This window comes from Entelurus aequoreus, linkage group LG16 (assembly GCF_033978785.1).
Source record: "Entelurus aequoreus isolate RoL-2023_Sb linkage group LG16, RoL_Eaeq_v1.1, whole genome shotgun sequence".
Taxonomy (NCBI): Eukaryota; Metazoa; Chordata; class Actinopteri; order Syngnathiformes; family Syngnathidae; genus Entelurus; species Entelurus aequoreus.
Genome location: NC_084746.1, coordinates 31,050,885 through 31,067,962, shown reverse-complemented (window position 1 = coordinate 31,067,962; position 17,078 = coordinate 31,050,885). Strand labels below are relative to the sequence as shown.

General features: G+C 37.8%; 1 protein-coding gene across 5 annotated transcripts in view; it reads right to left on the bottom strand.

Moving 5' to 3' along the window:
• LOC133630840 (pre-B-cell leukemia transcription factor 1) overlaps positions 1–17,078 on the bottom strand; it is a 309,529-nt gene that overhangs the window by 25,269 nt on the left and 267,182 nt on the right. For all 5 annotated transcript variants that reach the window (XM_062022627.1, XM_062022629.1, XM_062022628.1 and 2 more), the window contains 3 exons: positions 9,840–10,030; positions 8,714–8,849; positions 3,170–3,329 (listed from right to left, as the gene is read on the bottom strand). In XM_062022627.1, coding sequence (XP_061878611.1) covers positions 3,170–3,329; positions 8,714–8,849; positions 9,840–10,030 — 487 coding nt within the window. The remainder of the gene's footprint in view (positions 1–3,169; positions 3,330–8,713; positions 8,850–9,839; positions 10,031–17,078) is intronic.

Here is a 17,078-nt window from a genome sequence, read left to right as displayed (position 1 = left end):
ATGTTAAGCTATTCCTCGTCCTGCAGGGATGATACTTGTAAGAAACTTACTTTATTTGTTGCCATGGAGACAAGGATTAGTGATTTAAAAGTAGCTAAAACACTGCCAACTGCGGATGGACGTTCACCGCTAGCTAGCTAGCCATGTCTTAAAGCACCTCTTCCTGAGGGCGTTTCAGTGTTATAACTTCACCTTTATCTTTAGTTTTTAGGCCAAAAACCTCTAAAAATAAGGAATATGTAAGAAATGATTAATAAAGTGTAACAAAGTAGGGCAAAGTGTGAAAATATAAACCTGAGAATACATTTTTTTGCAGGAAGTGACGTGGTCTGTGTAACATTTAATACGGTCTGTTATTCTTATTTAAGTACGGAAATTAATTTATGTTATGCAGTAATTATTATTTAAAATATTATTGGACCAAACTACTATTATTTTAAAGTAGCACATCTGTAATATTTTGTTATGTATTTTATTTATACAGTCCTATACTTTACTCCTGTTGTTTCCGGATATCCGAATAGGGAACGGACGAAGGTTGAAAAGAAAAGATGAGCGTGGCAAAACTACGGTCCGTTTGAAAAAACTAAAAAAAACTGTCATACTGTCAGGGTGACTTTTCCTGTTTCATCAACAATTTCTTCACTCGCTGCAGCATTCACTTTATTTTCTCCTGTCACTCCATGCAGAGAATCAACAGCAAGACAGCAAGATAGCACAACCAAACTTGATAATTGATACTGTTACATGATTGGCTGTTTCGCATGTCCCTCCCATTGCTCACTGATCACTTCTGCGAGAGTTTTTATTCATGCAACCAACGGTGCTTCATTCTTTCTGATTTCTTCCGATCCCCCCAAAAATATACATATATATATTGAAGGTTTTGTCAAACATTACGATTACGTGTCTATTGCGAGATATAATAATATTGTTTTATCGGCTCAGCCTTAAATACAAATTAACTTTCTTCTGTCTGCGATGTAGAGGAGTTGGAACGACAACCTGCATTCACAGACAGTCCCATCATAATGTGCTTATGAGCACCAAATTTATTTGTGGTAGTCCAATTTTTGGATGAATGTATAGCGATAAAAACTGCATTCAACCCAGCAGACAGCATTTTGGTTTGAAATAACTATTAATAATATGGACGTTTATAGATTAAGTCGGTTTGTGGGGTGACTCAGTGGAATCAATTGAATGGAGAAGACAAACAAGGCAAAAAACATCATTCAATTTGAAAATAAATACAATAAAAGAGGAGGAAACATAAAATATCTGAAAGGTATAATGATGAATGTGTGGGTTTTTGTGACTGTAATCATACATGCTATGTATCCTGTAAATATACTTAATAAGTGATTAGGTGTTGTACTGTTGATTAAGAATCAGATTATCTGAGCGATGGGGAAGGACAATATACGTTTTTGCTTTTTCCGTCTGGACACATTATTATTATTTTTTATAATATTACAACTGATTTTTTTGTAATAGAGAAGCTTTTTTGGTATAAAAAAAAAAAAAAAGTTAGAGTACCGTATTTTTCGGACTATAAGGTGCACTTAAAATCCTTTCATTTTCTCAAAAATCGACAGTGCGCCTTATAACGCGGCACGCCTAATGTACGACATAATTCTGGTTGTGCTTACTGACCTCGAAGCTATTTTATTTGGTACATGGTGTAATGATAAAGGTGACCAGTGGATGGCAGTCATACATAAGAGATACATGGAGACTGCAATATGACGCCAGTAAACAACACCAAAACTTTAAATGTTCCTTTGAGAATATAGAACATTACACACGGCGCTCAAAAATCTGTCAAAATGGTTTTAGTACGACTTCGGTAAGCTATGAAGCCGCACCACTTTATGGATTGTCGGCACATCAAACATACAAGTATTATGGTGTGTGTATAAGGACCGCAAAATGGCACCTATTGGCAGACATATTACCTGGCGTTTTGTTTTGCAATATTATGCAAAATCAACTTTTCTTACCTTCTGGTACCTGCTGATGTGCATTTGGGATCTGCATAAGTCCTGAAAATGTACTCGCGGCCGCTATTGTAGTCCGTGAAGACGCCGTAGTCATTAGCTTCTTCTTTTTCTCTATCTTCTTATGTGGCATTCATCTTACGCTGTTGCCATTTGTAATATAAAGTAGCGTAAAGTTCTTACTTATATCTGTTAGTAGACTAGCTATCAAAGCGCTAAAAACTGTAGTGGGTTTACATAATTCACCCACGGAACTTTAGTTATTAGAGGGTTCCGGTCGGACGGTTTTCACGGGACACATTTCCAGCGTTGATGTTGCACTAGTGAGCCACGGATGAGAAGATGCTGCTCCGTTATTGATTGAAGTAAAGTCTGAATGTCATTAAAACAGTTAGCTCCATCTTTTGACACTTCTTCCACCCCCGTCCTTGCACACTACACCGCTACAACAAAGATGACGGGGAGAAGACGCTGCTCAGAAAACTACTTGAAAATGGTCTGTGCAACATTTTGACCAAAGAACCACCATTACATGTTATGTAGACCAGTGGTCCCCAATATTTTTGTAACTGCGGACCGGTCAACGCTTGAAAATTTGTCCCACGGACCGGGGGGGGGGGGGGGGGGGGGGGAATTTATTTATTTTTGTCATAAAAAAATACATTAATGCGTGCTTATGGACTGTATCCCTGCAGACTGTATTGATCTATATTGATATATAATGTAGGAACCAGAATTATTAATAACAGAAAGAAACAACCCTTTTGTGCGAATGAGTGTGAATGAGTGTTAATGGGGGAGGGAGGTTTTTTGGGTTGGTGCACTAATTGTAAGTGTTTTTTATGTTGATTTAATGAAAAAATAAAAAAATAAACATATATTTTTTTTATTTATTTATTTCTTTTGAAATCATAATATGACCCCTATAATGCGCCTTATATTCCGGTGCGCCTTTTGTATGAAAATAGACCTGAATAGACCCGCTCATCGGCAGAGCGCCTTATAATGTGCCCTATGGTCCAAAAAATACGGTACATCATTAAAGCTGCCCAATCCATTACTAACTTTATATTTTTTTGCTTAGAGTGACAAAAATATCAATAAGAAAATTAAATGAGGAATAATTTTTTTGGGGGTTCCAGACCAGCCAACCAATGGGGAGGTCTTACCTGCCGAATTAGGAGTGGAGGGGGAGTTGGCCTGGCTGCCGTGCGCAGACACACTGGTGGCAGTGACCGCAGTCCTCGCCGCATACATGTTGGCCTCCTCTTGGAACTTGCCGATGTTTTTCTTGTAGCGGATTCTCTTGTTGCCAAACCAGTTGGACACCTTAACAAGACACAGAATTTATTACAATAAACTTTATGGATAGATATCATTAAATTACACTGCATAATGATACATTCAAATTATATTTACAATCATTTTGACACAATAAAAGAGGATAGCCTATTTTTCCCTTGAAAAAAGTCTGAAAAGACGATTCGTCCTATAACCGGGTGTTGAGGTTTATACGTGCACGCCTACAGGTGGCGTCATAAACAGCCTCATTGCCACAAGCTAGCTAAGATTTTCTTCCTGTCGCTCACTGAGTAAACAAAAGAGGAAATGCTAATTTTGAGGTAATGGTGATCAATGAAGCACTCAGCCAACAACTGATGAACAGCAACGGAAGCAAACAAGTCAATATGGAAGACTCTAAAGAGCATGTCTTAATGCAGGATTTGAGTACAAAACATGAGTGAACAGTCAACCAGTGGTGTGCCGTTAGGGCCAGCAAGGCCTTCTCTGCTGGCCTAACATACAGTCGTGGTCAAAAGTTAACATACACTTGTAAAGAACATAATGTCATGGCTGTCTTGAGTTTCCAATAATTTCTACAGCTCTTATTTTCTGACCACATAACTTTCCTCCAGAAAGTTTTATCTTTGTCCATGTGATGTCAGGTGAAACAAAAATTGAGCTGTTGGCCACAATTCCCTAGCAATATGTTGGATGAGCAAAGGTGAGCCCTTAATCCCAGGAACACCATTCCTACCGTCAAGCATGGTGGTGGTAATGTTATGCTCCAGGCCTGTTTTGCTGCCAATGAAACTGGTGCTTTAAATGGGACAATGAAAAAGGAGGATTACCTTCAAATTCTTCAGGACAACCTAAAATCATCAGCCCGGAGGTTGGTCTTGGGCACAGTTGGGTGTTCCAACAATGACCCCAAACACATGTCAAAAGTGGTAAAGGAATGGCTGAATCAGGCTAGAATTAAGTTTTTAGAATGGCCTTCCCAAAGTCCTGACTTAAACGTGTGGACAATGCTGAAGAAACAAGTCCATGTCAGAAAACCAACACATTTAGCTGAACTGCACCAATTTTGTCAAGAGGAGCGTTCAAAAATTCTACCAGAAGCTTGCCAAAAGTTTGTGGATGGCTACTAAAAGCGACTTATTGCAGTGAAACTTGCAAAGGGACATGTAACCAAATATTAACATTGATGTACAGTATGTATACTTTTTACCCAGCAGATTTGGTCACATTTTCAGTTGACCCATAATAAATTCATAAAAGAACCAAACTTAATGAATGTTTTTTGTGACCAACAAGTATGTGCTCCAATCACTCTATCACAAAAAAATAGGAGTTGTAGAAGTTATTGGAAACTCAAGACAGCCATGACATTATGTTCTTTACGAATGTATGTAAACTTTTGACCACGACTGATCATAGATGAATAAAAGTTCATTTTAATTTACTTTCCGTAAATTATTCATCATATTCTCTTCATGTCTTATTAGGCTCCAGTGTTGCTTGTTTTTACGTTAGAGCTTTTATCCAATCAGAATTGAGCTAGCTTCTTGCCAGCGCTGTATGAATTCTGCAGGATAGACAGTCGATATTCAGTTGCGATAGCCAATCAGATCACGAGTTGTTGACAGTAGCCCATCTAGGTAGCCTTACACTAAACGGGACTGTGATTGGATTTTCACTTGTCACTCCCAAATGAGAATCCCATCACAAGTTGTAATTCGCGAAAATAAGTAAGGGGAAATCATTGGTTCTCACTTTTTTAACTCGCAAAGAAAAATTTCAAATATTTTATTTATTTATTTTTCCACATTTAATATGTACTTTACAATTCTTTTAATTTTGACAGTACTACATAAGGTATGTTTTAAATGCTGATGCGGGTTCATTGATTTTTAAATGTGCCGAAATATAGCCTGTTTTTTTTTATTTGATTTTTATTAAGGATCCCCATTAGCTGGTTGCCTCAACAACCCACTAGTCTTCCTGGGGTCCACAATTTATTTTAATTTTTGAATCAATTTTGTACACTGTTGAGGTGATTCAATGTCCAGTAGTGCACAAGTGTGTTTCTGTATAGTATTTCTTTAGCCGTGATCATGTGGTGACATAAGTTATGGTATTTTGAGGGGTATTTATTAAAGTCGGACTAAAAAGGACATCACTGAAGGCCTAGGTGGGAAATGCACAGCCCGCCACTGCAGTCAATTGACTGATGTACCACATTAATAACAAAAAGAGCAACAGGTGGAATGAATGTTTGTTTCAAAACCAGACATGTTTTTTGTAAACATGAACATGATGTTAAAGGTGTTTAATAAACACGTTACTGTGATACATTGGCCTACGCGTGCGCCAGCTCACAAGTTTTTTAGGATACAAAATGTCTCTCGGCTATTTCTTTGCTTTAAGTTACGAGGATCCCCACCGTGGTTGGCATGGCAAATGCCATAGTAAACCCCGTAAGATCAGACCAAAACGTCCTGTGTCTCCCTCGCTAACATTAGCTAATAGTTAGCAAGACATATTTGAAGGGACAACATTTGGTATTATAAATGGGAAACACATTTTTCTAAAATGTATTTTTTGTACGAAGTTAAAAAAATAACAGAAATAAATAAATAACTACCGTAAGTTTGAAACTATAAGCCGCCACTTTTTTCCTCCATTTTGAACCAGCGGTAAGTAAATAGTTTTCGTTAAACATATGCAAAGATTGTTTTTGCTATTGTGAATGCCAACAAGTGTTTCCTACTGTTTAGCCTTGAACCGGAAGTGGAAATGTCATTCTATCTTCTAATCGTCCATAACATTTCTACTCATATGGATCTTTATCTATTACTTCAAGCAAGGTTTGTAAGTTTCACCATATAACTATAACAATTTTTATTTATTAAACCGTCACATGTGATGTCTGTAGGGGTGTTTTAATGCATATACCATACCAACTTTATATTTGTACGTGCTATCGTGAGGTAATAAAGCTAGCATCGTTAGCATTAGCTAATGTGCTAACACGTTTGCGAGTGTCTGTGTTAGTATAATTAACTTACATTGGCATTCTGTTTGTATTGTTTCAGTTTCACAAATTCCTCAGCAAACTCACCAAAACGTCACTGTGGAGTTATTGAGTCTGTTTAGCTGATTGGAGAGCTAGCGTCCGTAGCTAGTGGGTCCAGGATGATGACTTCTGTTTTTTTATGATCAGCTGTTTTACTGCCGTGTTACAGACACCGTTTGGAAACAATTAAGATTTGTATATAAACATTTACAAAATCTTTCTATGTAAATATCTAATTTCACAACGTACTAGTATATATCTGCGGCTTATAGCACGGTGCAGTTAGTATATGGGAAAATAAATGTTTTCCTAAAATTTATTGGGTGCTGCTTACATCTCGGTGTGCTTTATAGTCCGGAAATACTGTACTTTGTTTTTTAAAGATTGCATTAGACTTAGACAAACTTTATTGATTTAATGTTTACCTTATATGTCCTGGCTGGGAATCGAACTATGTCCGCTGGAGCAAAAGACTGATACTTAAGCCAGTGTGCTACAACAAAACAGGCTCAAATTGGCTGCTCTTGGCAATCTTATTCCCCTGGCACAGGTCTTAGTGGACGACATACGACATTTGAGTGGAGCACTCGACTCCTCTTGTTTGGATGTTTTATTTGTCTTACTTGTTTGTGATCATAGTGCCGTGTGCAGGCCAACTCGCTCTTATATCGCAACTGACCACTCATTGGTCAGCTGCAGCACGCTGTCAATCATTGTCACGTTGGCAAGAAGGCAGCCCCAGAAAGCCAATCAATGAGCTTCAGCTTGAGCTGCTGTTTTCCGCTTGGCGCTAGTGTTAGACTTGTCTCCATTCAATAGTCTAACATTATTTCTAAAAACTGATTTTTTTAAAAATAGAGTTCACATGTTTTCTCCTGATATCCGCCCAAATTACATCAATGCATATTTTGTTTTTCCAGCCATGGGAAGGAAGAAAGTGAGTGTCAAGGACAGTGCTGAGAATTAATTATAGAAATAAATCATTGGAAAAACTGAGGTGTGTCGACACACAAGTACAGGTATCAACACCATACTGAAGCCGGCTGTGGCTATAATAACATCGACAGCAAGGTCGTTAAAAGTTTTTTTCTAAATTCCCGACATTTCAGAAGCTTCTGATGGTGTGTTTGACAAAGAAGCAGCTGGAAGAAGATACCGCAGAAGTCCACTCTCCAAAGTGAAGTGAAGTGAAGTGAATTATATTTATATAGCGCTTTTCTCTAGTGACTCAAAGCGCTTTACATAGTGAAACCCAATATCTAAGTTACATTTAAACCAGTGTGGGTGGCACTGGGAGCAGGTGGGTAAAGTGTCTTGCCCAAGGACACAACAGCAGTGACTAGGATGGCGGAAGCGGGGATCGAACCTGCAACCCTCAAGTTGCTGGCACGGCCACTCTACCAACCGAGCTATACCGCCCCAAAGTCAATGCTGTACATTATTTTCTAAGACTACTACATTATATTTTATTCCATATTGCATTCATTATCCAAAACAATAGTTGTTCTTGTTTTGTGGTGTTTTTGAGGGGCCTTGCATGGATTTATTGCATTTGAATTAATTTCAATGGAGCAAGTTGATTTGAGGTACCAGTATTTTGGGTTCCATCGCGGAACCAGTTATATTATATACCTGTAAGCCAATTAAGGTACCAATGTATTCCCCTTTCGGTCATTCAAAATGAAACACTATTAACATATATTAAAATTGTGATTAATTGAAACTAATCCACAGCAACACTGTGATTATTCAAAGTAAAAAATGTATTGTTTGTCAGCACTAATATATATATATGTATATATGTATATATATATATATATACATATATACATATATGTATAAAGTACAGGACAAAAGTTTGGACACACCTCCTCATTCAATGGGTTTTCTTTATTTTCATGACTATTTACATTGTAGATTGTCACTGAAGGCATCAAAACTATGAATGAACACATGTGGAGTTATGTACTTAACAAAAAAAGGTGAAACAACTTAAAACATGTGTTATATTCTAGTTTCTTCAAAATAGCCACCCTTTGATCTGATTACTGCTTTGCACACTCTTGGCATTCTCTCGATGAGCTTCAAGAGGTAGTCAGGGTTTTCACTTCACAGGTGTCATAGTTTTGATGCCTTCAGTGACAATCTACAATGTAAATAGTCATGAAAATAAAGAAAACGCATTGAAATGAGAAGGTGTGTCCAAACTTTCGGCCTGTACTGTATATATATATATATATATATATATATATATATATATATATATATATATATATATATATATATATATATATATATATATATATATACACACATATACAGTGTATCATATGACATATAGGCATAATATTACCTGTGACACTGTTATGCTGCATTTCTTGGCCAGCTCTTCTTTGGCCTCCTCGCTCGGATAAGGGTTACTGAGATGAGAGTAAAAGTACTCGTTTAGAATCTCTGTCGCCTGTTTGTTGAAGTTCCTCCTCTTTCGCCTGGAGCAGGAAAAAAAAAATATAATATAAAATATTTTCATTTGGTCAAGACAGTCAAGTATGCATAGGAGCAGTCATGAGTATCTGTCCATTTGCACGAGGGTTTCTTTCTCCTAGGGTAACGTAGTGTCATTTATTTCAAAACCGCAGTGGTATATACTGTAGTAGTGTAATCTTAAACTTTTTGACCATGGGGCCCAACTTTTCCTCTACACAGGGGCCCGAGGCCCACTCAGATATTAACACTGAATTGTAATTGTATTCCATAATTATATTGAACCAACCTACAGTTTAAGAGCGTAAACCTTGTCAAATGATATGAAACCATGTGTTAATCACAAAGATTATTGTAAAGACTTAAGTCAGGCTGATTACAAAAATAAATATGAGTCAAATATACTGTAACAAAAGGTTTTTATAAAAACTGATGAAATATAATGTTGAATGTAGACTTAGACTTAGACTTCCTTTTTATTAGAGTACATACAATTACAGTGATAAAATAAAAAAATATTACTAACCCTGGTAATATACATGGCTAGCATGGACAAACTCTATTTTAAAGATTAAAATAGAAAATTAGTGGTTGCTATGGCAACAGCAGAGATGCTACTCTCCCCACTGATAGATAGCATTTCATTTTCAATTTAAAAAGTGCATTTATGTTTTTATTTTACTATGTAATAATTGTACAAAAAACCTATGTATTTGATCTCAATTATATATAAAAATATGCGAGTAAATTAGGTTTCCTTGTACTTAACTTCATGTTAGAAAAGTCCAGCGTTGTAATTTTTGTACAATGTACATGAATGTAATCTAAAAGGGCTAAAATCCAATCAGTTTTAGTGCTTTAGATGAGAGCTAAACACACTATTCATTGTCTGACTGAGAGCAAATTACTTTCTAAAATGAGATTGTAGTAAAAACAGACCCCTGAGCAGCAGAACACATGAAAGAAGACAGAGAGGCCACACGGCCAAAGCAGACCTGGCGTCGAGGAAGCGCGAGCGCAGGATCATGACAGCCTCGCACGTGCTCTGCTTCAGCTGCATCTGGATGGAGCTGAACTTGCGGTGGATGATGCTGACCATGCGCTCGATCTCTTTGGGCGAGATGGGTCGTGTTCGAGACTGCTCCCTCAGCAGGTTCATCACATGGGTGGTGAACTCGTTGCACGCCTTGGGGGAAGGAGACGGTAAACAACTTTTACATTTTCATGAGTCCTCTTTGGTCCAATGCCCATCCAACTACACAATTCCAAATACATCATTTAATGACATGGGCTAGTTTATTCAAGTAGAACATGCTTAGAGTTAAATTTAAATCATATGTTTAAACTTGCACATGTGCACCAATCCACAATAAAACCAAAAAATTACTTGTTTGTGTGGAAAAATCATGACATGATAGCAATACGGTTCCTTTCCAGTCCTGTAGGAGGAGATAATGCATGTGACAAAAGTGCCACAGCAAGTTTTTTTCACCACAGTGCCATCTATTTAATCCGGTAGACAACTGTTCATCTTTCAATCTGCACATGTATCCAGATCTGCACCAATGTTTGATAGGTACCTAATACAAAAAAGACAGCATATATCTAATATGTATTTTTGTAATCAAATTAGCAGACAAACAAATGAAAACATAATTTCTTGCCTGACATATTAAGTGCTTGGTGGAGGTAACAACTAGATTAGCTATTAATAAAGACAAACCTCAGTCAAGTCCCAACAGGCTTTGATCATCTCTTCTTTAAGTTTTTTCGCTGTTGACTAAAGATCTAGGTAATTAACTAACTAACTTAGATACATATAAATATATATACACACGCACGCACGCACGCACGCACGCACGCACGCACGCACGCACGCACGCACGCACGCACGCACGCACACACACACACACACACACACACACACACACACACACACACACACACACACACACACACACACACACACACAACAAAAATACAAACAACACTTTTGTTTTTGCTCCCATTTTTCATGAGTTGAACTAAAAGATCTAAAATTTTTACTATATAAACAAGACCTTTTCCTCTCAGATATTGTTCACAAATCTGTGTTAGTGAGCATTTCTTCTTTGCCAAGATAATCCATCCCACCTCACAGGTGTGGCATATCAAGATGCTGATTAAACAGCATGATTATTGCACAGGTGTGCCTTAGGCTGCCCACACTAAAAGGCCACTCTGGAATGTGCAGTTTTATCACACAGCACAATGCCGAAGATGTCGCAAGTTTTGAGGGAGCGTGCAGTTGGCATGATGGTTTCAGGAATGTCCACCAGAGCTGTTGCCCGTCAATTGAATGTTCATTTCACTACCATAAGCCGGTTCAGAGAATTTGGCAGTACATTCAAGCAGCCTCATGACCAAAGTTTTCATTTACTGTTAACGTCTCCTTATATTCAGTTTCAACATGTTCTATCTACACTTCTGTTAAAATGTAATAATCACTTATTTTTCTGTTGTTTGGATACTTTACATTAGTTTTGGATGATACCACACAAATGTAGGTATTCATCCGATACCAAATAGTTACAGGATCATACATTGGTCATATTCAAAGTCCTCATGTGTCCAGGGATGTATTTCCTGAGTTTATAAACATAATATACATTTTTTTTAAACCTAAAAAATATTTTGTAATGTTAAAAAATATCGATGTAATCATAGTAGTATCGACTAGATACTCTCCTGTACTTTGTATCAATACAGTGGATGTCAGGTGTAGATCCACCCATGGCGTTTGTTTACATTGTGACGCTGGTGAGCTACGGTGTGTAGTGAAGCATGTTTAGCTATTCCTCGTCCTGCAGGGATGATACTTGTAAGAAACTCACTTTATTTGTTGCCATGGAGGCGAGGATTAGTGATTTAGAAGAAGCTAAAACAGTGCCGACTGCAAATGGACGTTCGCCGCTAGCTAGCTAGCCATGTCTTAAAGCACCTCTTAATGAGGGCGTTTCGGTGTTATAACTTCACCTTTATTGTTAGTTTATAAGCCAAAATGGGTCCATTTTCCCTTTTCTGTCTACATACTGTGTCTATTTGTAAGTACTCAGTGATTGTGCTCTGCCGAACATGCTCCTCTGCTCGTAAAACCAGCAATGTCACCACGTGACGACGGCCCGCAGTCATGCCCGTTAAAAAAAAGAGGAGCAGTAGGAACCGGTACTTTTTAGAGGTGGTATGGTACCGAACATGAGTCATTACTATCGCGGTACTATACTAGTACCGGTATACCGTACATCCCTATCCCAATGTTAACAAAAGTGTTCCAGATCGGCACCAAAAACAAACATTTTCTTATGCTGACACACAAATACACAACCATTGAAAGACAACAACCATTGGTGGAGGATCAAACAATAACTGTTTAATCACTGCTATTTTGAAATAATTACTAATATTGATGCTGATGTCGATAATGTTCATTTTTGTTTCACTATATTTGTATTGTTCCGTGACATGTTTGTGTGTCCTCAATTGCTGTGTTTGTTGTTATTCTTAACGTTGCTGGGACGGGTTTGGTTTTGGAATTGGATTGCATTATTGTGGTATTGTTGTGTTTTGTTGATTGATTAGAAAAAACAAAACAAAAAAAACAAAACAGTAACTGTTATGGTAATGTTTGTTTTGAACAGTTTACACTTACACTTGACCGAAGAGGAGTAGGAAGAATCAAAGCTTATCTAATCCCACCCCTTATACAGTATATTCAATCAACAATCAAAACATGACGGCGCACAAACGTGGCGTTGTGACTTGTACCAGGATGTCGCGCGGCGTCTGCTCGCGAGTATGAAAAACGACGTCTTTGTGACAGGTGAGGAGGAATACAAAACGACAGCGGGCTTTCAGCGCCAGTCACGTTCAAGAGGTTTAAAAGTGCGTCTCTCCATTCGCAGTCGAGCTCCTTCGCCTTCCCTTCCAGTCGGAATCAGTCACTGCCTGAGACGGCGAGGTGTCTGCTGCTTGTCAACACCGGGGTTACGTCAGTCAAAGTGACGCACGGAAGCAGCCGTTTTGCTCGCGTGCGCGCACACACACACACACAGGCACGAACACATTGTCAGACACGACTCAGTCATACGTGTGTGTGTGTGTGTGTGCGGTGGGAGCGGGTAGCGTGGTGACACACACAAAGGCTCAGGTGTATATTGAGTGTGACAGTCGGCGATGACTTGCCGTCCTCAAGAGAAGATGACAAAGCCGCAACAGCACTTTGACTTTCCCCAGGAAATGACGAGATGTTGGGAGTCTTTGGAGAAGCGCGGCGGTATGACTGATATAAGGCTGCTCACAAAAAAAAAGAAAATAAGAAAAGAAAATGAAATGTCCCTGAAAAGCTTGGCTTGTCACAAGGTGGCCTAAAAACACCATTCCAATATATCTTGGAATGCATCGGACCAGGAGAGGATATGGTGTCATCCACGTAAACATGACATCTTCTACTTCTGACACAAAAGGTGGCCAAACATGCACCTCTACCGTGTTGTCTGTGCTATTACCTTTCTGGCAAACACACCAAATAGTGGTGCTTTTGTAAAAACCTCAAGTTTTTAAACCCTATGAATCAAATTGATTTGAAATTTCTCGCACGGATTTACAAAAAATACCCACTGTCCCTTTTCAGGACGTTTAGCTGCAGAATGTGGCACACTGCAAATTATTTGCCACTTGCCTCGCTTTAAAATTTTATTTCTGGAAGTTTCCCGAGTTTTATGAGCTATTTACCGTACTTTTCGTTTTGAGAAAATGAAAGGATTTTAACTGTGCCTTACAGTCCGAAAAATACGGTAAGCATTCAACCCAGCAGACAGCATTTTGGTTTGAAATAACTATTAATAATATGGACGTTTATAGATTAAGTCGGTTTGTGGGGTGACTCAGTGGAATCAACTGAATGCAGAAATCAAACTAGGCAAAAACATTATTCAATTTAAAAAGAAATACAATAAAAGAGGAGGAAACATAAAATATCTGAAAGGTGTGATGATGAATATGTGGGTTTTTGTGAATGTAATTATACATGCTATGTATCCTGTTAATATACTTAATAAGTGATTACGTGTTGTACTGTTGATTAAGAATCAGATTATCCGAGTGATGGGGCAGGACAATATAAGTTTTTGCTTTTTCTGTCTCATTTTCGGACACATTATTATTATTTTTTTTAATATTACAATTGATTTTTTTGTAATAGAGATGCTTTTTTGGTGAAATAAAACAAAAAAAGTTACGAGTACTGTATTTTTCGTACTGTAAGGCGCACTTAAAATCCTTTCATTTTCTCAAAAATCGACATTGCGCCTTATAACCCGGTGCGCCTAATGTACGGAATAATTTTGGTTGTGCTTACCGACCTTGAAGTTATTTTATTTGGTACATGGTGTAATGATAAGTGTGACCAGTAGATGGCAGTCACACATAAGATATGACTCAAGTAAACAACAGAAAAATGTTATATGTTCCATTGAAAATATAGAACATTACACACGGCGCTTAAAAATCTATCAAAATGTTTTACTACGACTTTGGTAAGCTATGAAGCCGCACCGCTTGATGGATTGTACTGAGCTTCAACATACGAGTATTATTATGGTGTGTATAAGGTAAGACATATTATCTGCCGTTTCGTTTTGCAATTTTATGTAAAAGCGACTTTTCTTACCTTCTGGTACCTGCTGATCTGTATTTGGGATCTGCATAAGTTCTGAAAATTTGCGTGTGTCCACCTTTCTAGTTTGCGCCGACTCCGTAGTCGATTAGCTTCTTCTTTTTCTCTATCTTCTAGTTATGGGACATTCATCCTCCGCTGTTGCCATTTCTAATATAAAGTAGTGTAAAGTTATTACGTATATCTGTCAGTAAACTCGCCATTAAAGCACTAAACATACCGGTGTAGTGAGTTTATATTATTCACCCAAGGAACTTTAGTTATTAGAGAGTTCCGGTCGGACGTTTCCGGTGTTTTTGTCTCCGGATGAGGAGATGTTGCTCCGAGATTGATTGAAGTAAAGTCTGAATGTCATTAAAACAGTTAGCTCCATCTTTTGACACTTCTTCCACTCCCGTCCTTGCACGCTACACCACTACAACAAAGATGACGGGGAGAAGACGCTGCCAATGGTGAGCCACGTAAATAAGACCGCCCACAAAATGGTGCATCCTGAAGCGACTGTCAGAAAGCGGCTTGAGGATGGTCTGTAAAACATAATCTATGCAACATTTTGACCAAAGAACCACCATCACATGTTTTGTAGACCACAAGGAAATAATTACATTTAGAAAAAAAATCATAATATGACACCTTTAATGCGCCCTATAATCTGGTGCGCCTTTTGTATGAAAATAGACCTGACTAAACCCACTCATCGGCAGTGCGCCCTATGGTCCGGGAAATACGGTACTTATTTTAAGTCACTGACCAATCTTAATTTTAGCGTGAACAATTATATTGCCTAGTCTAGTTAAAATTGAGAAAATAACTATTCCAATACAATATTTTGGTATTCCCCACATAAAAAATATTGTTTAAATATTCTGCAACATCTCAAGGAGTGTAATTTAAAAATAGCAATTTGAGTAATGCTTGTTTTTAGAATAAAATACTGATATGATACACCATATCAGTGTAAAATACTAATGCTAATTTCCAGACATACAAATCCTAATTCAGGACGTCTAATAAAGTAAGATTATCGGTCCATGCAGCTACTTCATTTCACCCTGACCCTAAACCTCTAACCCTACCCCCCTAACCCTAACCCCAACCCTCTATCCTAACCCTAACCATAACCCCACTAACCCTAACCCTTTATAGTACATTTTTTTCCTAAAATCTTATTCTGCCCTTCCTGAATGTTGGTATTTGGTTTGGCAGATAGGTAAACAGGACAAAAAACTTTCAAATTAAGGTGGTTGAAATAACTGTAAAACTAAGCACATAAAATAAAGTAATGTAGTGAAATGCCAAAAACTTATAAAAAGCATGTTGAACAAAAAGCCTTGTGTGAACTCAAATAAGCAACAGAAACCATATAGTAAAAAAGTTAGCACTTAACCCGCTCGCTTGATGCTAACATGCAATTTTACCATTGACAAGTTAATGAAAGTTAGCATCGTAATCTTTTTAAACGGTTACAAATGTATATCCCATGAGATTTTAAGAGAACAAACTTGACATGTATAATTAATTAATGGTATACATTCTTCAAATGCTGTGGAAGTGAAGGTATGACTTTGAGAGTATACCGGTACTAGTATAGTATCGCGGTACTAATGAATCAAAAACGGTACTATACTCTGTTTGAAAAGTACCGATTCCCCATTTTTAAATTTTTTTTTGTAGCGGTCATGACGGCGTGTCGTCAGGTCGTGACATTGCTGGTTTTATGAGCAGAGGAGCATGTTCGGCAGCGCACAACATGGAGTACTTACAAGCAGACACAGTATGTAGACAGAAAAGGGAGAACGGACGCATTTTGGTCTAAAAACTAACGATAAAGGTGAAGTTATAACACTGAAACGCCCTCAGGAAGAGGTGTTTTAAGACATGGCTAGCTTGCTAGCAGCTATCATCCATCCGCAGTCGGCAGTGTTTTAGCTACTTCTAAATCACTAATCCTCGTCTCCATGGCGACGAATAAAGTAAGTTTCTTACAAGTATCATCCCTGCAGGACGATGAATAGCTAAACATGCTTCACTACACACCGTAGGGGGATACAATAGCTCATTGGCGTCACAATGTAAACAAATGCCAATAACGATACCAAGTACAATAGCGTTTCCAGTCGATACTACTATGATTACATCGATATTTTTTATTGTCACAAATCCTATTTTTCCTTTTTTTAAAATTCATATTATGTTTATAAACTCAGTAAATACGTCCCTGGACACATGAGGACTTTGACTATGACCAATGTATGATCCTGTAACTACTTGGTATCGGATCGATACCTAAATTTGTGGTATCATCCAAAACTAATGTAAAGTATCCAAACAACAGAAGAATAAGTGATTATTACATTTTAACAGAACTGTAGATAGAACATGTTGAAACGGAAAATAACCAGATATTAACAGTAAAGTAGATTAATAATCCATTTGTACAGCTTGTCCCTCATCATTTTGACAAAATAATAGAATGATAAATGACAATATGTTACTGCACACGTCAGCTGACTAATTAGGA